This window comes from Vipera berus, assembly GCF_964194415.1.
Source record: "Vipera berus genome assembly, chromosome: 2".
In the NCBI taxonomy this organism is placed as follows: Eukaryota; Metazoa; Chordata; class Lepidosauria; order Squamata; family Viperidae; genus Vipera; species Vipera berus.
Genome location: NC_138203.1, coordinates 121,328,346 through 121,355,230, shown reverse-complemented (window position 1 = coordinate 121,355,230; position 26,885 = coordinate 121,328,346). Strand labels below are relative to the sequence as shown.

Here is a 26,885-nt window from a genome sequence, read left to right as displayed (position 1 = left end):
ACGTCTCTTATCTTTCTTTTGGCAATGCCCCATAGATTCTCTATGGGGTTCAGGTCAGGCAAGTTTGCTGGCCAATCAAGCACAGTAATCCCAAGGCCATTGAACCAGGTTTTGGTGCTTTTGGCAGTGTGGGCAGGTGCCAAGTCCCGCTGGAAAATGAAGTCAGCATCCCCATAAAGCTCGTCTGCGGAAGGAAGCATGAAGTGCTCCAAAATCTCCTGGTAGACGGCTGCATTGACCCTGGACTTAATGAAGCACAGTGGACCAACACCAGCAGATGACATGGCTCCCCAAATCAACACAGACTGTGGAAACTTCACACTGGACTTCAAGCATCTTGCAGTGTGCGCCTCTCCATTCTTCCTCCAGACTCTGGGTCCTTGGTTTCCAAATGAGAGGCAAAAGTTGCTCTCATCAGAAAATAGGACTTTGGACCACTGAGCAACAGACCAGGTCTGTTTTTCTTTAGCCCAGGTAAGACGCTTCTGACATTGTTTGTTGTTCAGGAGCGGCTTGACAAGAGGAATACGACATTTGAAGCCCATGTCCAGGATCCGTCTGTGTGTGGTGGCTCTTGATGCACTGACTCCAGCCTCAGTCCACTCCTTGTGAAAGTCCCCAACACTTTTGAATGGCCTTTTCCTGACAATCCTCTCCAGGCTGCGGTCATCCCTGCTGCTTGTGCACCTTTTTCTTCCACACTTTTCCCTTCCACATAGCTTTCTATTAATGTGCTTTGATACAACACTTTGGGAACATCCAACTTCTTTTGCAATTACCTTTTGAGGCTTTCCCTCCTTATGGAGGGTGTCAATGATGGTTTTCTGCACAACTGTCAGGTCAGCAGTCTTCCCCATGATTGTGGTTCCTACTGAACCAGACTGAGAGACCATTTAAAGGCTCAGGAACCCTTTGCAGGTGTTATGGCTTAATTAGCTGATTAGAGTGGAACACTTTGAGCCTAGAATATTGCACCTTTTCACAATATTCTAATTTTCTGATTTTCTGTTTTGGGGTTTTCATGAGCTGTAAGCCATAATCATCACAATTATGACAAATCACGGCTTGAACTATCTTGCTTTGCATGTAATGAGTCTATCTCATATATTAGTTTCCCCTTTTAAGTTGCATTACTGAAATAAATGAACTTTTGCACGATATTCTAATTTTTTGAGTTTCACCTGTAAAAGGGTGGGTGGTACTTAGGCTGGTTGGAACACCTATGCACATACAAATACCTGTTGCATGTACATCGTTGCCTTGCACAAATGAAAGAATCAAATCTTTCAGTTTTGATAATAGCCTCCTACAAAGGTGCAGAGTTCTAGCTCCTTCCCCCATGAAAAGCCTACAAGTCACTCAGGTTTGTGCAAAGATTCATTTGCAAGAAAAATAAATGCAGTGAGGAAGATTCTCTGCTCACCTGCATGCCGATGACAGCATAGATAAAGAAAATCATGGCAATGAGGAGGGCCACATATGGCAAAGCCTGGATGGGGAAAAAAATATTAGTGAATTTGGAGAAATAAATGTGCAGCCAGGGACAGATCCTCCTGGTTTGACGCAAGACCAGTGTTTTCCGCTCCTGTTAGCACATTTCCCAGTGCATGTTCTTTCCTTCCTACCCTGCTAGAACAAAGTATGCAGCAATTTTAAGTCCTAGATTTAAGGCAACAGTTACTTTCTCATCATTCCCCTTCTGACCTGGAAAGATTTGATGAAAGTCCAGAGGAGGGTACGGATACCCTCACCTTTGCTGAGGAGCTTGACCAGGCGCATGACACGGAAAAGGCGGAAGAAGGTGATAGAGATACGGGAACTGTCCTCTGAGCTCTGTGGAGTCGAGTGGAATGGGGTCAGCAAGAGGTTAGAACAAGCAGCCCCATAATAGAAACATATGTATACGTATGATACAGGGCAAGGTACTAAATCCACCCTACCACCTGACTGAATCTGTACAGCTTCATCTAGCCCTGCAATCAGCTTCCAACTGGGAGCAGCAGTCATGACAGTTTACAAGTTAGAACTGGGGGGGGGGATGGCCTTCTGCTGTATTCTGCTCCAAGCAGTGGAGTTTAGAGGTATGACGTTGCCATTGTACATGATGCTCCCATTTAGTTATCAGAGTTAACATGTGCACCTCATCTGACAAACATTTGTATATCTGCAAATATGTGAGAAGTAAGCTCCATCCCCTCAGCTTCCAGCATCTACCTCCAGGGAAGTCTGAGCAGCCCACAATATATTGGGTACAGCTATGACTTCCCCTGCCTGCGCAGCTGCCTGTTCTGCTCCTAGCCCAGACATTTCTCTGGTCCAGGATTAACGAAACAGAGCTGTGTAGTTGCTAGGCAACTGTGCCACTTCCCTTTTTCCTGCCTCCATCTTTAGCAAAGTCTGCTGGTCCCAGAAACAAGGAAGATGAAAGGAAATCCTTAGCTATAAGTGGGGGTAATGGTGCCAGTGAAGCCAAATTGCCATTATTCAAGACCAAATGATAAAATAATACCATTGCATATATTATTGACTACACCAGGATGATACTCCCATACTATTATTTTGGTTATCTTTGCCCAACAACCTCTTGTATTCATTCCCAAGCCCTCCACCACTTTTCTTCAGTTTGGTCCGTTAAGAATCTTCAGCTAGAGTGATCCCAATGGGAGTTTCACATCTGGGAGGCACAAAGTTATAAATACAGTGGCTAGGAATGACTGCTCTAATATGTATATGCTCATTTGTTATTTTATATGTATTGCCCAAAAATGCCTATTTACATCACACATTGATACATTGTTGTTGTTGTTAGTTGCGAAGTCGTGTCCAACCCATCACGACCCTATGGACAATGTTCCTCCAGGCCTTCCTGTCCTCTACCATCTTCTGGAGTCCATTTAAGCTCACCCCTACTGCTTCAGTGACTCCATCCAGCCACCTCATTCTCTGTCATCCCCTTCTTCTATTGCCCTCAATCTTTCCCAGCATTAGGCTCTTCTCCAGTGAGTCCTTCCTTCTCATTAGGTGGCCAAAGTATTTGAGTTTTAGCTTCAGGATTTGGCCTTCTAAAGAGCAGTCAGGGTTGATCTCCTCTAGGACTGACCGGTTTGATCGCCTTGCAGTCCAAGGGACTCGCAGGAGTCTTCTCCAGCACCATAGTTCAAAGGCTTCAATTCTTTGGCGCTCAGCCTTTCTTATGGTCCAGCTTTCACTGCCATATATTGCAACTGGGAAGACCATAGCCTTGACTATACGCACTTTTGTTGACAGGGTGATGTCTCTGCTTTTTAGTGTGCTGTCTAGATTTGCCATGGCTTTCCTCCCCAGGAGCAAGCGTCTTTTAATTTCTTGACTACAGTCCCCATCTGCAGTGATCTTGGAGCCCAGGAAAATAAAATCTGTCACTACCTCCATTTCTTCCCCATCTATTTGCCAGGAATTGAGAGGGCCGGATGCCATGATCTTGGTTTTCTTAATGTTTAGTTTCAACCCAACTTTTGCACTCTCCTTCTTCACTCGCAACAAGAGGCTCTTTAGTTCCTCTTCACTTTCTGCCATTAGAGTGGTATCATCTGCCATTGATACATAGCATCTACCTAACTCTGCCTGAATTTAAAGACATTTACTTTATACAGTAATTTACAATCCCTATGATAGTGAGGCTTGTCACCTCAACATTTATACCTTCATGCTTTATCACAAGCCTCTTTCATTTCATCTAGCCCAGGGGTTCCCAACTCCCGGGCCACAGCCCATTACTGGGCCATGACCTATTTGGAACCAGGCTGCGTGAGTGATGGGCTGGCCTGGGCACGCATGCAAGTCAATGTGCGCAAGTGGCGGGCTAGCATGGGCATGGGTGCACAAATGCACATCAGCCCACTGCTCGCGCAAGTCAAGCTGCGCATGCACACACCAGCCCGCCCCTTGAACAGCCCAGTTCCCCTTCCCCCCCATCCAGGCTATCAAGGTTGGAGGCTACTGTTCTAGCCTACGTCTCTGGCATACAGTTATATTTTATTATCTTTCCTCCAAGGGGCTTAAAGCAAGAACTTTCTTTATATCCTCAACCCTTGAAATAAGGGAAGTAAGAATGACCCTGTGAACTGAGTGGGGATTTGAATCTATGCCTTCCTTCTTGTAATCTGGCACTCTAACCACAACATCACCTTGACCCCACTGTGGATTTTGTCATAGTCACTGCTTCTGTACTACATGGTTCAACTTTTCTGATTCATGGGATAATACTCTCACACCATAGCTTCCTTTCTGTTGGAGGGAAGGAATCACAACCATGATTGAAGATATGGTGGAGGTACATAAGATCAAGCCAATTTTGTGTCTCGTAATATGTAGTGCATGAAAGCAGCAATGCAGACAATATATGGAGGAAAAAGAGAAATAGGAGGCTAGAATTCAGAGATGAATAAATAAAAGACAAAGAAATTCAGAAAATAAAAGTAAAATACATCCCGCAAATTGTTTCATTTCTTGCATAAAGAATAACTACAACAAAACATGGAATAGACGTTCTGCAAGGTGATTTTTGTTTGTTTTATGATTTCTAGGTTCAAATCTATCCTCAGTCAAGAAAACGTAATAGCTAATGTTGGCCGGTCATTCTCTCTTGCTGATCACAGGATTAGGTACTGAGAGAGAATTGTTGATTCTTTGGAGAATAAAAGGAAAGGGGACCCATGTAAGCTTTGTTAAGCTCCTAGGGAGAAGGCAAGCTATCCATCTAACAAATAACAGAGCAAATAAATAACAAAAGCAAATTCGTAGCCTTTGTGATAACAGGGAGCTATATCTGAATTACACTGTCAGGAGAAAAAAATCAAGTGTAATAGTCCTGTCAGTAAATAAGCATTCTACATGGGGCTGCTCTTGAAGAGTATCTGGAAGCTTCAGCTGGTAGAAAATTCAGTGGCATTTTAGCTATGCCCCTCAAAGCAGTGCATGTTACATCTCTGTTCCTTGAGCTGCATTGGTTACCAGCTTGCTTCTGGATCCAATTTAAAGTGCTGATGATGGGACTAGATTACTTGAGGGACCACGTCTCCCCAAAGTTATCTACCCATGCATCAGGTCTGGCAGAGGTGGGGGCAAGTTACACCAGCCAAGGAGCTTTGTTTGGGTGGGGGAGAGAGAGAGAGAGAGAGAGAGAGAGAGAGAGGGAGGGAGGGAGGGAGGGAGGGAGGGAGAGAGAGAGAGAGAGAGAGAGAGAGAGAGAGAGAGAGAGAGAGAGAGAGAGAGAGAGAGAGAGAGAGAGACTTTTCTGCCACGGCAGCCGCCCTTCAGAACATCATTCCTCCTGAAGTGAGATTGACTCTGACACTGTTCACTTCCTGAATGGCCCTCAAAACTTAGTTTTGCCATCAGGACTGGGGATCCCATGGAAGTGTGGAGCCTGTTAAAAGGGCATTATAAGTTTAGACTACGTTCTTCCCTGTTTTTTGTTATAGTGTTTAAATTGTTTTTAATGGATAAACTATGTTGATTGTTGAGTTTAACTTTTAACTGTGCACGTTATCCAGAATCAAAATTCATTCAATCAATAAAATAAGCATACAGTGTGACATGTTCTGCCTCCTTCAACAGCTTTTCTGCAAATGAGCTTCAACATTGCTCAGGTAATTTCTATGGGACAGATCACATTGGGGCATCACTCACGTTGATTTCGGTAACAGCAATGTCTACTATACTCCCGACCACAATCAGAGCATCAAAGGTATTCCACGCATCAACAAAGTAGTGCTGCAAGAGAACAATAGAGAAAGCTCCAGAAAGAGCCAGTCAGAACTAATTTACGTCCAGTGACCCACTCGCATCTACTTTATGTAACTGAGCCAAAACAGCATGGGTCTGTCCTAATAAGAACGGTTGGCCCCCTGCTTTCCTTTGGGCAAAATTCAAGGTGGAGTCTGGGTTATATAACATCTCAATAATTGAAGGCCAATCATAGGCAGAGCCTCTGCTTTCTTAAGATTTTTCAGTTGTGTGGTAATCCTACTTCAGATTATTATTCATGTCGCTGAGTAACCAGAAAGGGCACACAATGAGGAAACACAACCCTCCCTTTCCAGAAGCTCTTTACCATCTTAACAAAATTCAAGCCTGGACAGTTGATTTTTTCCCTTTGGGGCTCAAGATTGAGAGGTGAGGAAAGGCACAGGCACAATATCTTATTCAGTACTATTAACCAACCTGAGTTGTTGGTGTGGGTTGGCCTAAAAATCAAAATGTATTAATCACACATTTTTCACCATCTATTCTGCTTGAAAGTGTGATCTTAAAGTATAGAAAGTGTGAGTTGTGAGAAGGCTCCTGTGCTGCAATATTAAATGCTTCAGAATTCAATGCAAAGATGTATGTCTATCTAGAAGGATATCCTGAATTCCCCTGGAGGATATGCACCAACGAAAGGTATTTTTACATGCAAGGTTTAAAAAATGGAGGGCTCTAGAGATTGGCAAAGCCATACATTTCCCAGAACCTGAAAGTTTGGCAAATGACCTCACCTCCCTTCTCACGTTACAGCAGTAACTGTGGATACCAGAAGGGATGTGAGAATTTTCTTGGACTGAACATTGCACCATCAAGAACAAGAAGGTCCTCCAAAAGTAGCTCTGTTGAAAAACTTGAAACAGGAGTTCCTCCCAGCAAACAAATTGCTATGTATGATGCAGAAGATTGAAGTAACGGCTGTTTTAAGTCCCTCAATGAAAACCCCTTCAACATATAATACTGATAACTTGGTGTTGCTCAAAGTGTTCTGGAGTTATGGGGAACAGAGATAACAGTCCTCTATTTGTTTACTTTTGCAAAACTCCCAAACCTTGGGCTTGAAGGCAATAATCTTCAGAAGCATTTCAACAGTGAAGAGGCCTGTGAACACCATATTGAGCAGATCCATCACGTAATTAAAAGGCTCTGATTGTTCATAGTGCTGAAAAAAGAGACAAGGCATGAATAATACAGGAGAATTTTGCAAATCTTGATGATTCAAGTGGGATTTGTTGAAAATCTTATAATAAGAATGAATGCTGGACTCAAAATATCAACTTTCCGAGGTTCTTTCCTTCTTGTTCTGAAATCATGCACATATAGGTTAATGTACATAATCCCAGGGCCTTATCTTTGCTAGCTCTTTTGCTGCTATGCAGCTGAATTCCCAATTTCTGTGGCACCTCCAGCATCTCCACTTTCTTCATATGGCCTGGAGTGAATTTTCCCAGAGTTTACCAATTCATTACATTCACCACTGAGACCCCAAATATTAAATATGGGGTTTTACACATTTATTTTAAAACTATGCTTCTCTATTCACCTTATTGAAAATAAGTTTTTCTAGTCATATCTTATTACAGTAGTGTTGTAATTACTTGCCAGCCAGTGGATCCGGCAGCTGAGTCTAAGGAATCAGATGAGGAGGATGGGCCTGGAATGCCATTAGAGTCAGAGGAAGGCTTTGAGGAGCTCCAAGACTTACAGTCGGACGAGGAGCCTGGCCCTTCTACTCGCACTCAGGCTGAGACACAGCTGTGCTGGGAGCCTGAATTGGACAGTGATGAAGAACAGCTGGGACAAATCCCAGATGCACGAATGCACAGACAGGAGAAGCGAGTGGGACAGAGGAATGCAATGGGGTGGCTCCAAAGGCAAAGGAGAAGGCATTAGGAAGCCATGCCTTGGCTGAATTATAAAAGGGAAGGTGTGGGAGGTGCTGGTTGCTGAAGGGAACCGTTCGTGTTGTGGATCAAGTTTCTGTGGACTGTGTTTGTTTGCCTTGGACATTGACTCAGGTCTGTGAGAATAAAAGGGGTTGGTTTTTTCTTGTGGTTCCTGCCTGTTTCTTGGAAGAGGGGTTTCTCCTTGTGAGCATAACAAAGACTCACATAGGCTGGGACAGAACAAGTAGTGATAGCACTTATGGCATTCATGACTGCATTTTCCTGCATGCGCTTGGATCCCATTTTTATTCTAAAAAAAAAATCACATATGAATTCATTCCAGTAAGCAAATGGGTTGGCCTGCCTTGTTCATAGATTTTATAAGGGTGGATTTGTAACCCACCTATTTGTTTCCACCATTTCTAATTTTTTTCCCTTAAAGAGGAAATAGCTGGGCAGTGCCTTTTGATTTGTGGCACTACAAATGATGCTTCTCACCTGTACAGCCAAAGCAATCGTGTTCAGCAGGATCAGTACAAACATGATGTATTCAAAACAAGTGGAATTGACCATATACCAGAATTTGTACTGATATTTGTTCTTTGGGATATAGCGCTGTAAGGGTTGAGCCTTCAAAGCATATTCCACACATTGCCGCTATGGGAAAAGAAAAAGAAAGCTGTTCAGCTGAGCGGTTAAGAGAGAACCTCCAACACCCCCACCCCCATCTTCTGCACATTTCTTTAGCAACACCTGAGCTGCTAGCTGAAACAGTATTCACAACATAGAGCAACATTTCCTAATTTTGTAAACCAAAGCCCCAATACACATGAAGAAGACCAGTATATGTCATATTTCATGAGTGCTGGAATTCCTGATGCTATTTCCCCTCTGCATATCCATTGACAAAACTCCAAATCCTAATAGCCTACTACACCTTTTCTGTTCTATATTCTGTCATGAGGTGTGTTAAAGCTGGATAGGTGTTGTTTAGATTTCAATTATTACTAGGTGATCCAGTTATAAGCAATTCATGGGAAACACAGATAAAAGACTCTGATCAGAACCTCATATCAAAACGTTCTTGCAAAAATAATTACCTATTACTTTCAAAAATCTGAAGATTCTAAACTTTAGTGTTTTCCCCTTGTTCTGCCTTCTTTTTTTAACAAAAGGAACCCAAAATAGCTCACATGATTGTCACTTTTTTCAGTTCGCTGTGGTTACAATGTATTCTCCCTCAATAAATAAAATACAAATAATAAAACATACAGGACTTTTCAAACTCCATCTCCTTTGCACTGATGTATATTATTAGAATGCATTCTAAACTTGATGAATAATGGATTGTATTTATTAAGGAGTGTTCTTAGAACAAAAATGATTAATAAACAGAGGTAAAACAATACTTCAGAAATGAAAAGGGCTCCAATTCTAACAGCATTCCTTTATGCAGTGTGAAAAACTGGGAGAGAATGATTTCATTCTTCTCAGTGCAAAGGGCAAAACTGAGGGGTGAAAATAGTAATTTGATTCCCATTAAAGGTAGACAAATGGAACGTATAGTGGCAAAGTCCTTGATTGCTGATACAAATGAGTAATTATGGGAGTAAACTAATCTTCCCTAATCTGAGGCTTTCTAAATATGAGGAAACTGTGTGATAATTCGGAATTCTCAACCAGCGTGGCTTTCTTACTGTTGCAATCCCAACACAACATGAAGATTATCAAGTTGGGGAAAGCTGGACTAAGCCAATGTCATTTGGACAAGAAAAAAAAAGTAAAGTGAAATGTTATTTCACAAGCAAATACAAGGTGGGGTATTGAAATGCTACCTGGTTCTTGTCCAGCTCACAGTTTTTGTATTCCTGTTCTCCTTGGGCCCGGAAAGTGATGATGACAAAGCCCACAAAAATATTCATCATGAAGAAGGCAATGATAATGATGTAGACAATGAAGAAGATGGAGATCTCAACCCGGTAATTGTATATTGGTCCTTGGTTTTCTGCATTGGCATCAATAGCTTTGTACAAGAGCCTGGCATAGTAAGATGGTGGCAAAGAAAGGATAAGAGGGTGCATAGCAGGGATGGAGAAAAAGAAATGGTTTTTTTGAAGACCTTCAGTCAATGCCACAATAGGAAAACTCCAGAGGACTGGATACTGGGGATTCAGGGAAAACTATGGCCATTCTACCCTCCTTGTAATTCTTTGTGGAAGCATTTAGCAACTAATATGGATACAACACTCCAAATTGGGGTCATGGCTTGTCAAAATTGCTAGAACCCAGAAGAAACCATTATCTCTGGTTGTCATCTGAAGAATGGTCTGGGCAAAGCATGATGGCTGAGTCCTGCAATCAATGAGAATATACTCAGACTTGAGCATTTTCTCTCTTCAGAAAAGATTCAAACCAATAATTACAGAATTCAGGGTTATCTGCTGGTCTATGACTAATAAAGATTGATTAATTGAATTCAAGGTTCAAATAAGTTCAGGATGTAAGATATTGCTCAGAAATTCTATATTACATGTCCCCCATCTGACTCAGCATCTGCTCAAGAAACATAGGGAACCAGTGCAATTCCATCAAGTTCTGTTGAAGTGTCATCCTGCAACCTAATTTTCAGTCTGATCAATATCACGTCACTCTTACTGCTGTTTTCTTGCTGATGACCCACTTCCTTTGGATTCAGGTTCTCAGGAAAATAAATAAATACTTACATACATGCCCACTCTGGGATAAGCAACATTATAAAAAGCACCGAAAAGAGTTATTTATAAAATAATAAAGGCTGGATTTATTAAAAAAAATCAGTCAGGATTCAATTATATTCTTGAATCCTCTAGCACATTGACCATCTCTATCTGCTTTTTGAAGCCTGGAATACCATCATGAGATCTGATGGGGCTCTTCCACTCCCTTAGTTTAATCAAACACAGTATTTTTTATAACACTAGAAATGTGGGAGAGTATTCAAAAGGCAAAGAGAGGAGGATAGAGAGAAGATCCTTTGGGGGGTTTTGGTAATCATATATCTATCTCTGTTCCTGAAAACAGGATGAAGAAACATCAAGTACCCTTCATTTTGGGGCTAGGAGAACATATTCTCTTTCTAAAGAGCCTTGGTGGAGCAGTGGGCTAATGCCTCCTTAAGTAACACCAGCTGCCTGCAATTAGTGCAGGTTCGCATCCCACCAGGCTCAAGGTTGACTCAGCCTTCCATCCTTCCGAGGTAGGTAAAATGAGGACCCAGATTGTTGGGGGCAATAAGCTGACTTTGTAATAATGCCGCTTGGGGGGGGGCGAAAGCCCTAATAAGCAGGCATATACATAGAATGAAGGCTATTGCTAAGCACATTGGTTTGTGCTTAAATTGTAAGCCGCCCTGAGTCTTCAGAGAAGGGCGGGATATAAATGGGATTAAAATAAATAAAATAAATAAATAAACATCTGAGCTAAGCAAGATATATCTAAACAGCTGTTTAAAGCAAAAAATGTTAAGACATCTGGAAATGGCAAACATCAAAGACATGCATACACTCTGAACACAACCTCTACAGAGTAACTCACGCTGGCCATCCCTCAAAAGTGGAGACAGTGAAGAGAGCCATCATGCCTGATAGCACATTGTCGAAGTTGAAGTCACCGTTGAGCCACATGCGCTCACGCACCATTGGGTGAGTCACATCTCCATCTTTGTACACAATGAATGTGCCTCTGGATTTGGGAGGAAGGGAAGGAATGGAAAACGGATAGAAGAAGGAATGTGATTGTTTTCAATTAATTGGATATAGATTGTTCTTATCTATTGAATCTGCATAAGTACAGGTCAAACGAATACAGCTAAAAGGAATCTGTAATTATTTGGCAATTAAGTCACGCTAATCCCAAATTCTAGCTTCCAACTCTGAACTCACTACAACTACACCTGGGGACCAATCATTAATATGAGCATGAATAGAGTTTTGCCATTCTGCTTCTAGTAGTAAGCAGTAGCACCGTTGGAAAGCTGGAATCAGCAGCGTTCACAAAGGCCCTAAAATGAATCAAGGGAACCGGGCAGGGACCAGGACAAGGACCAAGTGCATTTTTTCTATCCAGTTATTTCAGTGCAAAGCTACAGCACTGATGCTACAGGGCATTCTTTATCAGTCTCTTGTACTCTTATTAGAGCAGATTTTATACTTACTTGCACTCAACTGGGGTATGCTTGGCCTCATCTGTGCAGCTATAGAATTTGCCCTGAAGATACAAGGATAAAAAAAGGTAGACAATCACAGGAGATGAAAGTATTTTTCTTGGAAAACTGTATTTTTAGTCTCTTTGGAGTTTACTGAAATTCTGAGGAAATGCTTTGTATCAATTCACATAGGAATAGCCTTTAAACAGTTCTGACTCAAGTTCTTCATTTTTAGCAGTTGTGAGGTCCTTTCAACCTCTAGGTATCGAGGCCAGTGCCTCCCCATCCAGTCCATAGAATCCCTTATGTATTTTCATTTCTGCTATTATCATTATATATAACACCAACTCTTTAAACTCTATTATCATATTGTTTTTTGTAAATATTCCCAATAATACTGTGAATCTTAGGGAGATGGGCGGTTAAGAAGGATGAAATATAAATATTCTGTTTTAATATCCTGATTTATACAGTCAATCAGTCTGCCTGCCTGCCTACCTACCACTAGAATCCCAAGATCCTAGCAATTTTCAACAGTAAAAAGCCACCATGAAACAATAGAGATAAAAACATGTTTAATAAGGATCAAATCAGTTATGGATATAATTTCAACCATCAGGGAAAATCATCAGTAAAAGGCAACTTCCACTTGCAAAGACCTGCACAGTACCTCTAACTTGGCAGCTTTTAAAAATATACTAAGAGTTTCACTACTGTAATCTTCACTGAAAGACTTTTTCCCTAGGTTGGTTACAATAACCAGGAAACATTATCCCTGGGTCACACCAATATCACTTCATGTGGGAACCTGCAACATTCCCAATCGAGGTCAAATATACTAAACTGGTTGTTTCTGCCTGGAGAAAGAGGTTATGCTTTGCATTGTACCCAAAAGCCTACTGGCAGATAGGCCATGCAGCATTCAACATACAGGTGCAATTCAGCCATAATACGAGGGTAATTCGGAAATAAACCTCCGTTTAGTTATCAATGACAGACACTCGCAGATACAGAACTTTTATTATACACGTTAGAAAACTACAACATTACATTATTTTGTGACATAATCCCATTCAGATTGAAGCACTTGTCATAACGTCTTACAAGGTTTGATGTTCCTTCTACCAAAAAAATCTGCCTGGGAATGAAGCCACCCTGTAACAGCATCGTGAAGTGCATTGTCATTGTGAAAGCAGTGCGACGCAAGCCACTGTTTCATGTGCCTGAAGAGGTGGTAGTTGGTGCCAAATCTAGGCTATGGGGGGGGGTGATCAAAAACATCCCAAGGGAACTGCTTCAAAAGTTCTTGGGTGCGTCTAGCAGTGTGCGGGCAAGCATTATTGTGAACCAACACCACACCGAAAGTCAGCATGCCCTGATGCTTGTTATGAATGCCTCATCTGAGTTCGTCTCATCGTGCATGTCAGTTTGTCCATCTTTAAACATGCTACACCACTGACGTACGACACCTTCACGCATCACATTTGGTCTGTAAACATTACACAGTTCACAATGAATCGCAGCTGCCAAAAGTTTTTTTGCACACAAGAATTGTATTACTGCACGCACTTGGTGGAGCAGTGGGCTAATGCCTCCTTAAGTAACACCAGTTGCCTGCAATTAGTGCAGGTTCGAGTCCCACCAGGCTCAAGGTTGACTCAGCCTTCCATCCTTCCGAGGTAGGTAAAATGAGGACCCAGATTGTTGGGGGCAATAAGCTGACTTTGTAATAATGCCGCTTGGGGGGGGCGAAAGCCCTAATAAGCAGGCATATACATAGAATGAAGGCTATTGCTAAGCACATTGATTTGTGCTTTAGATTGTAAGCCGCCCTGAGTCTTCGGAGAAGGGCGGGATATAAATGGGATTAAAAAACAAAACAAAAAAACCTTCACATTTGGTAGGATTTTCTATGGTAGAGTTTATTTTCAATTGATTAGTGAATGAGTCAACTGCAACACAACCTTCTCCTTCCCCTCCTCACTGCCTACTGAAATACTGCACACGGCGCCATAAGACAGGCTTTGCTATCCCCGCCTATTTCTTGCACATGCTCAAACGGAGGTTTATTTCTAAATTGCCCTCGTAGCTCTCAACCTTCAGCATGGGTGCTACTGCATTTTGAACTAGCTGCAGCTTCAAGATAGCCCCTTGTAATGCACTTTATAACAGTGTCCATGGATGAAGAGGAGGCATGAATTACTGTTGCCCGATCCTCCTGTTCCAGGGCCATGAATGATTCATCAGGTAAAGCTGGGCTAAGGCACACCTGGCCACAGCTCTTACCTGGCCACCAGGCAGCAGCTATGAGTCTAGGAAAATACTCAGCTCATGAATTTGTTCCTTTTTATTTCATCTACAGCAACTATTGCAGAAGACATAGCCAGATGGTCTCGTTTTGTTTTGATTGAAGCTCTGCTGGCTTCATTTCATCGAAATCTCTAGCATTGAGTCAGGAGCTATTTAATTTGGGATGTAACTGGATATCACCAGCTTAATGAGACCTCATATTGAACCAATGGATATACACTCTCCGTGGCCTTATAAAGATTTATCAAAGGCCGCTGGAAAGGTATGTGCAACTGCAAAGAGGAAGAAAAAGTTTTATCCTAAGATTCTTGCTGCTGTCACAGGACTGTTGCTGGAAATTGGCAGGTCTGTGTGAGAAGGGTTTCTTTCTCTCCATTAAATTTACACACACAAAGTTGTGCTCCGAAAGCTATCCTGTTGTGTCCATATCTCACTCATTGTCACTGAGCTGTTGCTGGTAGGGGCAAAAAAATAACATCCGTGAGCTTAAGCATAAGAATGCTGAGTTAAGAAGAGGAGAAGTCACATGTCAAGCAATAAGACTAATAACTCTTTTTACATTTTATTTTTTAATTTATCTCTATACTTCTCTATCTAGTTGATTCCTTCCTCTTTCTTATTTTCCATTCTTTCTCTTCTGCCCTCCTCACCTCAACTGGGCCTAGCATTTTGCTAATCTCTGCTCAGGCCAGATCCCACACTTCCATATAGGATTACAGAATGTGGGAGTGGAAGGACCCTTGAGGTCATTCAATCTATCTCCCTGCTTAGTGCAGAAATCCAAATTAAATATCATTGACATGGCTGTTCAGCCTTCAGAGGCAGAGACCATTTAAGAGTTCTGAGAAATGCGTTACAAAAACTGTTTTAAGTTTCCCCTAGCCATGATGTTCATTATTGTATTTCCTTTAATTTCACTTGAGTGTTAGGTTTTTCTTTGTGACATCTGCAACTGTAGATAAATTGAGAAGGTGTTTTTTACCATCAGGCACAGGATTTGTTGCTAAGGTGATGTGTCTGGAAAAGTGTTTAGGCAAAACCTGAAGAAGCCCACCCACGCATGCTCCATGAGTTCGGTCATCACTCAATATATTCTTGATCATTCCAAGAACACATATCTATCTTCCATGCTCACTTCACCTTAGCCACCCATTGAAATATTAAATACTGCATGTCTTACCTTGAACAATTGAACGCCAATGCAAGCAAACATGAACTGCAGCAAGGTGGTGACAATCATGATATTTCCAATGGTGCGGATTGCAACAAACACACATTGTACCACGTGCTGTTTGGGAAAGGAGGCACATGGGGAGAGGAAGAGACAGTTGAAAATACACTTTTCAGCCCTTATGACATCATACGAAAAACCAAGACAGGGAGGGGGAAAGAGAGAGGGCCCACCACTCCACAGCTTACGTGCACCCATATGTGAAGAAAAGGATGGACCCAGTTCTGCATTTTAGGGCAGCTTTCCCCAGCCCAGTGCCTCCTAGCTGCATTGGGCCGCATTTCCAACTTTGCATGGCCATATCTAGAAAGCAGCCAGATTGGGAACATCGCTCAAGAACCAGCATCTATTCTTCAGATAAGTCCTCACCTTCAACCCCTTGGCTCGGTTGATGGCTCGGAGAGGACGTAGTACCCTCAGTACCCGCAAGATCTTCACCACAGAGATGGCACTGGAGCTGAGGCAGAAAGAGGGAGGCAGGTGTAAGAGCCAACAGGCCCATACCCAATCATTTGGGCCCACTTTTCAGATGGGATGTCCAGAGCTTAATGCCACTCTTTCTAAATCCGTTTGGTTCTTTGTCGGGGAGCATACTTATCCTTTGCATATTCTGCTTTCCAACTTACTGGATGCCAAAAGAGATGAGTGAGACACTGACAACAAGCAGATCCAGGAGATTAAACCAGTTCCGGCAGAATGAGCCCTTGTGCAGGAAGGCACCATATGCAGTCATCTGTAGATAGAGATGTCAAAGCAGCTGTGTGTCTCTCCCTTCCTCTCATAGGTGTTGTGAGAATGAAGCAACTTGGAAATTAATGCCTGGTAATTTTGCTGTAAGTGACTCTGCTTCATAAATCAAGTCAGCTATATGTAAGAGGCTACTGGCAGTACAGGTCTCTCCCCTCCCTCAAGATCCATAAAGGTATTTCCATTAGTTCCACAGACTATACTGGTTGGTATCTTTTTTATGTCCCTGAACAGATGGTACATGCCAACACTGTACTGGAGCAGACCTACATCACACCCATATATAGAGAAAACAAAAATAGGTGCAATCTCATGGATTTTGCAGTTATATTTTTTAAGAAAAGAGCTATATTTTTGCAAATATGTTTTAAAGAAGACAAATTACTTCTGATTAGGCTTATAAAAATATGTTTTACGAAACCATGAGCAATGAACCCTCAGAACTAGAGGAATGCCTTAATAGGATTTCCTGAATCAGATAAGACTTCCAGGCCTTGTACAAACCCTAGCTCTTTCCCTGGACAACAAACATAGAGCAAGATTAAAAAATACATGTAGATAAATACAGAGGCTTAAGACAATGTTTTAGTCTAGGAATAGACTAAATAAAGATTTGATCTCTTGTGATATTTCTGCCCGCCGCTCATGACACACCATACACATTCTACCTTAGAGGTAAACTGACTTCAATACTGAGGTATCCATTGCAATTATAAACAAGAGGGCATTCTCAAGTTCTCAAATGGTGCAGCTCTGACTTAAGAAGGCAAAGATGTTGAGATTGTCTTCTAAGTCCAGAATTATTTACAAATACATGCTAAATAGCAATAGAAATTAGCATTTGGATACTTAGTACAGAAACAGAGAGTTCTCATGCCTTGATATTTATTCTTGGAAGTTCTGGATCTCTATCCCAATCGCATTTACAGTTTTGCAGTTTTACAGTTTCCCGCAGTTCATTCTGCAAATTTTCTTTAACCCACTCGTCTGCTTCCTACCTTATAGTTTTGGCATCCACAAGGCTACGTGAGTGATATATTGGCCTCTAGGATGCCTGTTTCATTTCTGAGTTGATAGGCTGGTCCTCTCACAAGGCACTCCCCCTTTCTTTCCTCCCCTTGCCCTTACTCTGCTTAGTCTTAGTACCTTGAGCAAGATCTCAACAGTGAAGATAGAAGTGAAGGCATAGTCAAAGTAGCCCAAAATCTGAGTAGTGGGAGAAAAAAAAGGAAAGGAAAAAAAAGCTGAAATATAAAAGCCAAAGAGCAGAGTGGGGAAGAGAGAGAAGTGTGTGGATGAAGGAAGAGAAGGCCTTTTTGGCCTCCACCTCCTTTCTTCCATTCTTTGACAACATGCGTCACAGCTTACATTGTTGCGGAAGGAGTGAGCCCGGATGGGGTCTTCAGCTGCCAAAGAGATGCTGCTAAGAATGATGAACACAAGGATGAGGTTGGTGAAGATGTGATGGTGGATCAGCTTGTGGCACCCAACACGAAGTCTAGTGGAAGAAGGGAAGGCCGTGAGCTAATAACCTAAGGCAGAACTGATCTGAGTGTTCTGTACCAGCCTGCTACCGGCCTTGCAGAAAAGGCAACCCCTTTACAGACGGCAAGAGGCTGGAATACGTCTGCCAAATTTATTACAAAAACAAACAAGACACGAACCAAGATACCGGAGCTTTGAAACACTATCTGAGCGGTTGCTTTCAGCAAACCAGCCCTCCCCACACAAGTCCTTTATAAAGAGTTCAGGGCGTGGCTTCTCTCTCCCTCCTTCCGAGAAGCCCCATTGCCTTCCTCTGTTTACTCCTACTTGACTGCCTCCTGCGTCGGGCGTCCTTGAACAGGGCCAGCTGTGGGTCATCTTCATCCACGCTGTCAGGCTCACACAGCTGGGTCTCCACCAGGTGGGAGGGGCCTGGCTGGGGGCTCTGCAGAGCCTCAAAGCCATCATCAGCAAGTTCTTCAACACCCCCTCCTCCCCCTCATCTGAGTCATCCGACCCAACTGCCGAACCCACAGGCTGACCCTGAATCACAACACTGAGGTCCAAATTCCGAAAATCAGGAGGTGATGCCCTGGGACTAAAAGAAATCCTGACAGAACCCACATGCAATTTATTCAGATAAGGGCAGCATATGCATGGTAAATCTGGAGAAAACCCTGTGACCAGAGAAGCATCCCTAATAAATAGCAAAGCCATTGAAGGGATATACATTAAAATACACTGGTGATATCACAATCTTCTGAAATATCAAATGCCAGGAAATGTGAACCTAGACTAGAAGCAAAGGACTCGGTGCCTTTTCTTGCCCTATCAGGGAAGTTACTGAAGTAAACTGGGCTGTGCAGCAAGATCACCTGGGAAATCACAAGAGAAGGGGACTGCAATTCATCAGCCCAGCTAGACCTGAAGCCAGTAAGTGTCTGGCTGACTTTGTATCAATGGTGCTTCAGACTGGTTCCTCAGTCTGAGCAACTGGTCACTAGAAAAGCCATCCAGGCCCTTCCTCCAATCTACCTGCTGTTGACTTGACTTCTGTCTGCCCCAAATACAGTAGTGGGATTTTGACTAGATAAAGATTATGTTCCCTTCTCTGAATCTTCTGACAAATTGTAGCCCTAATCCCACGGATTCTGACACTAGAAGAGGGGAAATGTGAACCTCACTCTACAATTCTTATAGGCTGAAGCCATATTCCCATAGAGCCAGAAGATAATCCCCCTATTTTCTCCTTTGTATACTCACGGGTTTGTCTTGCTAAGGCAAAAAAAGGCACTTCCATCAGGAATTGGTACAATTTTCTCCTTGGGAGTGTCTTCCAGTTTTTCTAGGTGGGACTCTGCCAAGCTCTGCTGATCTTCTGCGTCTTCCTCTCCTAAGGCAAAGGAGACTTCGGTTTTGGATAACTGATTGCATAATGATAGACATGTGTACAGTGCATTAGAGCAGGGCTTTTCACCCTTTTCACTCATTGTACCACTTTTAGGATATGGCAATATCCAAGTACCACCAGTCGCCTAGCAAGGTGTCAAAAACTTGATGATAAAAAAAGAAAAAGAAAAAAGTGATGAAGTACAGGCAGTCCTCGACTTACAACAGTTCATTTAGTGACTGTTTGAAGTTACAATGGCACTGAAAAAGGTGCCCCCCCAAGCCACAGCCGAGCAAGACACCTACCTGCCCGCCCGGTAGCGCTCTTCCTCCTGTCCGAGGTTTTCATTGTTGGAAGCATTTCTGCTGAGGATTGGCAGTGGGGGTGGGGGGGGTGTTTGGTTTTTATTCCCCCCATCTGCTGGGTGGTTGCTTCACATGACCCTGGGATACTGTGACCGTCATAAATATGAATCAGTTGCCAAGCATCTGAATGTAAATCACAAGACCCTGGAGATGCTGCAACATTCCAGCTGATCGGCGCTTCTTCTAGGCTCAGCAGAAGTGCCAGGATCAGTGCTGCTTTCCAGCTGATTGGTGCTTCTTCAGGGCTCAGCAGAAGCACCAGGATCAGCGCCGAGCTCCAGCTGGAGCCTGGTGCTGATCCTGGCGCTTCCACTGAGCCCTGACAGCCCCGAAGAAGCACTGATCAACTGGAAAGTGGCACTGATCCTGGCGCTTCCGCTCAGCCCTGACAGCCCTGCAGCTCCAGCCATCTCTCGCTCAGGCTTGTGCGGTGCTGCCACCAGTTCAGCTCATTCCCCTCCCCCACTACCACTTTTCTAGGATGGTCACGTACCACCTGCCAAGTGCCAATGTACCACAGGTGGTACCCATACCACTGGATGAAAAGCCCTGCATTAGAGTAGCAAAGATAAATTTCTGTCCCAAAAGAGCTTATAGTTTAAGTACAACACTGGAGGAAGCAGTAATTAAAAGGGTGGAAGTAGTCAGGTGGGGATGGGTGGGAATATTTCTTTGGTTTGGTTAGGCTAAACATCTGAAGAAGGAAGAGATCCAAGGAGTTATGCAAAGAATTAATGCAAAATATGAGATCGGAAAGCAGAGAGAGACTCATGTTAAAATTCTAGAAAAGCAGGGAGCACGAAAGGACAGAGTCCTTGAAATGAACAGAAATCTTTGGATATATCATGACTAACTAATGCTCAAGTTAAAATCAGCTTGAGACTATCTCCCAAAATAGTTACAGCCTTGAGTTAAGCAGATGACGGTCTCTAGACAGGAATCTTAGCTTATTTATGTACATGTTTGTAAAGTTGCTGGCCCTTCCATAAAGCCTATTTTCCAAGGCAGGCGTTGGACTTAAAATGAACTATGTAAGAGGCAATAAAGATGAGAGTCCAAAATAGAGTTCTCTTTATGCTTTTCATAAAGTACAGCAGAGGGATAGAAACAAGCCAGAGAATAAGTTAACTGTGTGAGCTGTCCAAGGTTCTGCAACCTTATCTGCGACCTGTTTTTAATTCTCCTGCCATCTCGTTTCCTTCCTGGAATTAACAGAACAGGTGAAACTAACGGAGCCTCAACAAGTGAAAGCTGGAGAGATATATATCAACAGAAGATGGTGGAGAGTTGTAGCAAAACTACATAGGTATGAAATGTTTGTTCCCAATCAGGAATGGATGGAAAGCTACTTTGATATAACTTCTCCATGATCCAAGTCTGGTATCCAACTGAAAGTGTGGTCACTGCTTAAAAGGCATTATTTTCTCCTGAAATGGTCAAGGGCCAAAGACACAAAAGTTATCACCGACAAAAACATCAACTGTTCACATTTACTAGGACCAGCTGTTCTCCTCCAGTTTCTACTTATCCTAAATAAAAGACTACTTTAACTTTGCCTCTAAAGAGGTTTTCAAAACATAGTTAATGGGCACAAACACCCTCGGAGTTTGAGATCTCTTTGCTAGATTTCTAGTAGCAAATTTGCACATTTAGAGAAAAAGGAATATACATCTTTATTCTTGTTTAGTGTAAATGCAGAAATAAAACACAGACAAGGGCACTAAAGCATGAGCCTGTCAGGCAGTGACCCTTAGTGGAAGAAAAGAGGTGCTACAGGGAGCATTCTTCATCTGTGAAGTTTTGTAAAGGATGCAAATGTATTATAATTGTGTCATCTGACACAAAATTACATTGTTCAAGGTAGGAGCAATTATGAGTATCTGCCCATGCCTCCTAATTTCCATGTTTCTCCAAATCCTTATTATTCTAGGATGCTATTGGTATATATAAAACTTTGCCAAGGAACAGCAAAAAGGGAGGTCTGTGAATTTCAATTCATAATCCACTTATATCATTTCTTTTCCTTTTTCCTTGCAGATAGTCGCCGCTTCACTTGTGAGGATTAAATAGCCCAGAGAAACTGAAAAACGGTGGATGTCACTGTCTTTTTGACAGTTGTTTTATGTGGAAAAAGCACACACACACACACAAAAAGCAGAATTATTAATCGGGACAGTTTCACTCCTGGCTAAAGGTCTTTTCAAGTTCCCTCTGTGGGAAAGATAAGTAGTTCCTTGTTTCAGTATAGTAGAAAATGGCAGCACCAGCATTATATGCAACCATTGAAGCAAACGGGCTGAAATCTAATTGCAAAAGCCCATTGCAAAAGGTCAGTTTGGGTCTCTGTTAAGAGCTATCTGTTCTTCCCGTGAATTATTTTGCTTGGGAGGGAAAAAAATAAGATTTCAGAAAGAAAGAGGACAGGATGAGAGTGAATATCTCCAGGGCCTTCAGGCGTGACCCTTCTTTCTTCAACCTGCCTACCACATGGCTCCTAATAGATTATCAATAAGAGAATGCAATGCTTACCCCCCAAAATCCCCACCCTTGTACAGGGGGCACAGTACTAGAATCTCTTTCTCACCTGCTCCTTCACTGCCTTCTTCTACAGCCGCCTCCTCCTCCTCCTCCTCCTCTTCTTCCTCCTCTTCCTCACCAACTTCTAGCTGTAAAGAAAGAAATCAGGGAGGTCCAATGTGGACAGGTATTTTACTGAAAGGGAGACTCACTCCCAAAGTTTCCCAGCTATTTCCTATAGTGTTCAAGGAAGGGCCTAAGAGACAACCTGAGCAGAAAAAGGTGTGCAAACATGGAAGGACACAACAAACAATGAAAATGAGCATGCTTTTCTCCTGCAAAGTCTTTCCCTTGCTGCCAGATATTCTTTACATGCTTCTTTTTTCATATATATGCTGTGCTTGCATCTAAACCAGGAGATGGGAATATAAATTGTAGGTGAAATGAGACATTTGGGCGAGGGGAGGCTGAAAAAAAGAGACTGAGGCAGTAGAATGCAATGAGCTAAAGGCAAGGCCTTAGTTCCCTATTGCAAGTTCTTACTTGAAGATTAGTTGTTTTCTAACTTACTCTATCCGGACAGCATAATATCAAAGAAGACTGAAGTACAGTATGCCCTATCGTGCAATAAAATGGTTGGGCTGAATTTGGTTAAAGGTGGAAATTTTGCCCAAAATAAGGCTGATCATAGATTGTGGAAGGCACATAAAAACTTGTCCAAGCTACTGATAAAGTTTAATATGAAATCACTGTACTATATACCGTGTTTCCCCGAAAATAAGACTGGGTCTCACCTTTTTTTGCCTCCAAAAGAGGTCTTATTTTTGGGGGTGTCTTTTATATTCACTTCCAGCACTGACAGCCCGCCCAGCCAATCTACTTCTTCTAACCAAAGGAGCAGCTTCATTCTGTAGCTGCATTCTGGCCTGCATTTTGCAGTCAGGCTTTTCTGCAAGGCCTGTGGCTATGGATTCAATCCATAGCTCGGTCCTTGGCTACAGAGGTCTTGCAGAACTGAGCTATGGATTGAATTCATAGTGGCCTTCCCGAAAGGCCTGTGACTGAGAAATACAGGCCTGGGGATGCCACAGAAGAAGTGGGCCAGTGAGGAGAGTCCAAGCTGCCAGGTAAGTGGGTGCGGGGCGCGTGGGACAGCTCGACTCCTCCACCTTAGCTTGATTTTTAGGTGTGTGCCTTGCCCTCAAACTAGGGCTTATTTAATATAAGCCCACTCCCAAAAATCAAGCTAGGGCTTATTTTCAGGGTAGGCCTTGCTTTCGGGGAAACATGGTAAACTAACAATGCAGAAATGGCAAAATTGACCTGTTTGGTCACAGATAACAACTGCTTTTATAAAAGACTGGCAACCTCTTATAGACTTTTTGCTGAAAATAGAAACAATGAACTTGATTCATTAATAGATCTGCTATTCAATCAAAGAGTTGGATATGGAAAGAAGAGAACCATGTTGTAACTTTAAAGAGGAAGGACAGATAAAGAACTTGTCTGCAACTGCTGTAAAGAAGATTAGAATTTGCTTTTTTATCGACTTCTGGTCAGAATACGGTGAACGGAAGACTTCCTTGAAAATATGGGGACTACATTAGAGCTGAAATCCATAGCTGAATGCAGAATCCAGACCAATTTTAACTTGTATTTGGAGAAAGGAGAGATTGTGAGATAGCCTGCATCCAATTTGGACAGCTGCTCCTTATGAGTAAACTACAGTTGAGCCGCTGGGAATCAAGGGATTACATCTAAGTTCATAATCGTAATTAAGGACTCAAGTTTGGCTGATTCACATTTTTAATCACTTTGGAATTAACTTTTTATTGCTTTTTAATTTTGAGAGCCTCTGGAACTGCAAGCTTTTATGGACTTCACTGGGTGACTTTCCTTCAGTCCATTACTAAAGAAGTTTTAAGGACATATTTAATTATTTACTTTTTTTCTTTTTCTGAGTTAACAGCAAAAGGATGATTAGAGTGAGAGTGTTGATTTAAGAAAGTTACAAGCAGACTAAGGATTTAAATAGATTTAATAAAATGTGGAAATTGGTTATAAGAATCCTTCTCATGATAAACTATTCATGTCTTTGCATTCAGAAGAAAAATATGATGAGATTTTGAAGATTGGACACTAGAAGGCACCAGAAGGAAATAAAGCACAGGCACATTGAGATATATTTGTGAACAATGGACTCCAAAATTAGTTTTAAAGAACTCTGCTATTATTGATAGACTAGATCAGACTATGGAAGGGGAACAAGTTTTACTGGCAAGACTGAAATTAATTTAAATATGGACTTAAAAATGACAGCTATAAGAAGGATATGGAAAAAGTGAAATATTGAATCTACAAATGAAACTAGCTGATGTTCTCATAACTAAGAAGGGTGTACAAATAATAGACCTGAAGAATGACCTGGATAACCTCTTTTATATTGGATTTAAGAAAGGGATTTGCTAAGGTTATCAGTGATTTTGTTAGAAGAGACAAAGAGAAAATGAAAAGAAACCAAATGTTTGGACCAAATCTGAAGGGGCTAAAGATTAAGATTGTTGGGAGCAAGGAGAAGAAATATAAAGTTGGTTTATTTGACTAAGGTAAAAATATATAGGTTGCTACTTCAGAAAACTTTTAATGGATTTTCTTTGACCAGGTTTAGAGGATGATGTTCTAAGACTTTGTTTATAGATTCAAGTTTTATGTGAAAGAGTTCATTTGCTGTATTTTAAATGTATCTGATTAAAGTTATAACAGTTACAGTATGTTACTATCTCTGGTAATTTTTCCTGACTAGATTTGAAAGATGACATTTGGGGGATTTGTTTAATAATATAAATGAGATATAAATGTAAAAGAAAGGAATTCAAGTGGGTTTATTAGATCAAGTTTCTAACAGACAGGTTGTTATTTCTGGCAACACTTAATAGATTTTTGCTAATTAGAAGGGATGGTGAGGTTTTAAGGATATGCTTATATAATATGGTTTATATTAGCCTTATCTGTACATGTATTTTTCAATAAAATTATTTTTTAAAAAGGGAAGTTGCTACTTTATATATATTTTCTGTACTTGGTCTGGCTTTTCCAATTCTTTTATCTTTCATTTCATGTTACTATTAATTTCACTCTGTATAATTTCAAGTGTATCTTTTACTTACGTGACAATGATAGATAGCTAGATACTGTTTTGTTTGGATTAAAAATGAGCTGGATCGGAAAAAGATGGGGTGAATTCTCCTTCTGTTTGCAGTATAAAAATCATTATGTGCCATTTGTTGGATGCAGGAATATATATATTATCATGGAATTCCCTCCCCCACTTGGAAACTAACAAAATCTGAGAAGGTATCTGTTAACGATGCTGCCTTTTCCAACTAGATGTACTCAACACCCTTGCCTAACATAAAATGTGTTAGACTCTTGTCTTGTAATTTCTAGGCTGCCTGGAGTCCAAAACCTCTGGAGGGAATCACATTGGGAAGGAAACTAAAATGTGAAACACTTCACTTACTGATATCTATTAGCTACCCAGGGAAATTTGGATCAGAACCTAAGCTTATACAGTCAGTGTGTTTGGACCTCACCTTCACAGTATTCTTCTTTTTCTCTTTGTTCTGTTCTCCCTCTTCTGGTGCCTGTCTGCATTACAACAAGAAAGGCAGTGGTGGGAAGAAGGTTAAGAGGACAAAAAGGAAAGGAAGACATTAGACTTTATCTTGCATTTGCCATCTGAGGTTCTCTATATTCTTCTATATGCAATCCCCATTTAATGAAACGCTTCTTGTATTATTGCCTTCTTAAATGGGAGTACTGTACATTGCAAACTTTTACTTAAAAGAATCCTACTAGGCAGTATAAATACCCTTATATGATGGTTTATTGCAGGGATCCCTAACTCCTGGGCTGTGGCCCACTACTGGGCCACAGTTTATTTGGAACCCGGCCATGTGAGTGATGGGCCAATGTGCATGCGCACAACTAAACCTGCATAAAAAGTGGGCTAGTGTGCACGCACATACATACATGTGCGGGCCCACCACTTGTGCAAGTCGAACTGTGTGCACACCCAGTTCCCCTCTCCACACTCCCCTCCCCAGTCAGGCCACCAAGTCACAAAGAATGGGGACTGCTGGTTTATACTGTAGCAGTTAAAAAAAATTGTAACAAAGTTACAAATTAAACAGCTGTTCTCTAATTGAATTTCTTTCCCATCATTTAGGCTATGCTCACTTCTCTTCCTTGGAGGAATTAATATTGTCTCCATCAGCAAGATTGTCCACTGCAATAGCCAGGAAGACATTGAGTAAGATATCTGAGGTGAGAAGTTTAGAGAAAATAATCTGATATAAGAGGAAACAGTCCTAATTCAATTTGAAGTAACTTGAAGAACAGTTTTGTAAGTTAACCCAAGTAAAACTCTAATGGCTAGTCACCTGAGTTTTACTTGATTAATAATGTGCATGCATTTTGTATTTGTGGAAATACAATCTTGAAACACAACGCACACTTACTTCATTTTTAAATAAAGAGGGCATTCATTAGAAGAGTTATCTCTTCCTGTGCACATGGGAGAAAGGAAGAGGCCTTTTTAAAGATTTTCTACATATATTTATTTTATTTTATATTTATTTATCAAATTTATAAGGCTGCCCATCTTACGAGATGACTCTGGGCAGCATACAACAATCAAGAAAAGCAACAAATATATAATCATAAAAACAAAAAAACAATCATTATTAAAAATTAAAACATTATTAAAAATTAAAATACACAAACCACAAGGCATAGATAGAGTGAATATATCAACCACAGTACTGGTGCCATTGTAGAATGCATTGGTTCTCTTGAGGGACTTCTGGAACAATAACAAGGGAGGGAGCTAACCTGACTTCAGGGCAGAGAATGTTGCATATGGCAGGCAGATGTATTTAGTATAACACTATTCTGCTAGGTTAATCTAAACACCTTTTTGGACAAT

At 41.6% G+C, this 26,885-nt stretch overlaps 1 protein-coding gene across 1 annotated transcript in view; it reads right to left on the bottom strand.

Moving 5' to 3' along the window:
• The window catches only part of CACNA1F (calcium voltage-gated channel subunit alpha1 F), a 66,409-nt gene that overhangs the window by 19,314 nt on the left and 20,210 nt on the right, over positions 1-26,885 (bottom strand). The window contains exons 15-31 of the mRNA XM_081318927.1: positions 26,138-26,219; positions 25,492-25,546; positions 22,038-22,047; positions 18,890-19,019; positions 17,510-17,639; positions 17,288-17,347; positions 16,021-16,127; positions 15,764-15,851; positions 15,344-15,451; positions 11,863-11,915; positions 11,244-11,390; positions 9,506-9,707; positions 8,169-8,327; positions 6,836-6,946; positions 5,671-5,754; positions 1,705-1,833; positions 1,424-1,489 (exon numbers count right to left, since the gene is read on the bottom strand). Of these exons, the coding sequence (XP_081175053.1) occupies positions 1,424-1,489; positions 1,705-1,833; positions 5,671-5,754; positions 6,836-6,946; positions 8,169-8,327; positions 9,506-9,707; positions 11,244-11,390; positions 11,863-11,915; positions 15,344-15,451; positions 15,764-15,851; positions 16,021-16,127; positions 17,288-17,347; positions 17,510-17,639; positions 18,890-19,019; positions 22,038-22,047; positions 25,492-25,546; positions 26,138-26,219 (1,721 nt within the window). The remainder of the gene's footprint in view (positions 1-1,423; positions 1,490-1,704; positions 1,834-5,670; positions 5,755-6,835; positions 6,947-8,168; positions 8,328-9,505; positions 9,708-11,243; positions 11,391-11,862; positions 11,916-15,343; positions 15,452-15,763; positions 15,852-16,020; positions 16,128-17,287; positions 17,348-17,509; positions 17,640-18,889; positions 19,020-22,037; positions 22,048-25,491; positions 25,547-26,137; positions 26,220-26,885) is intronic.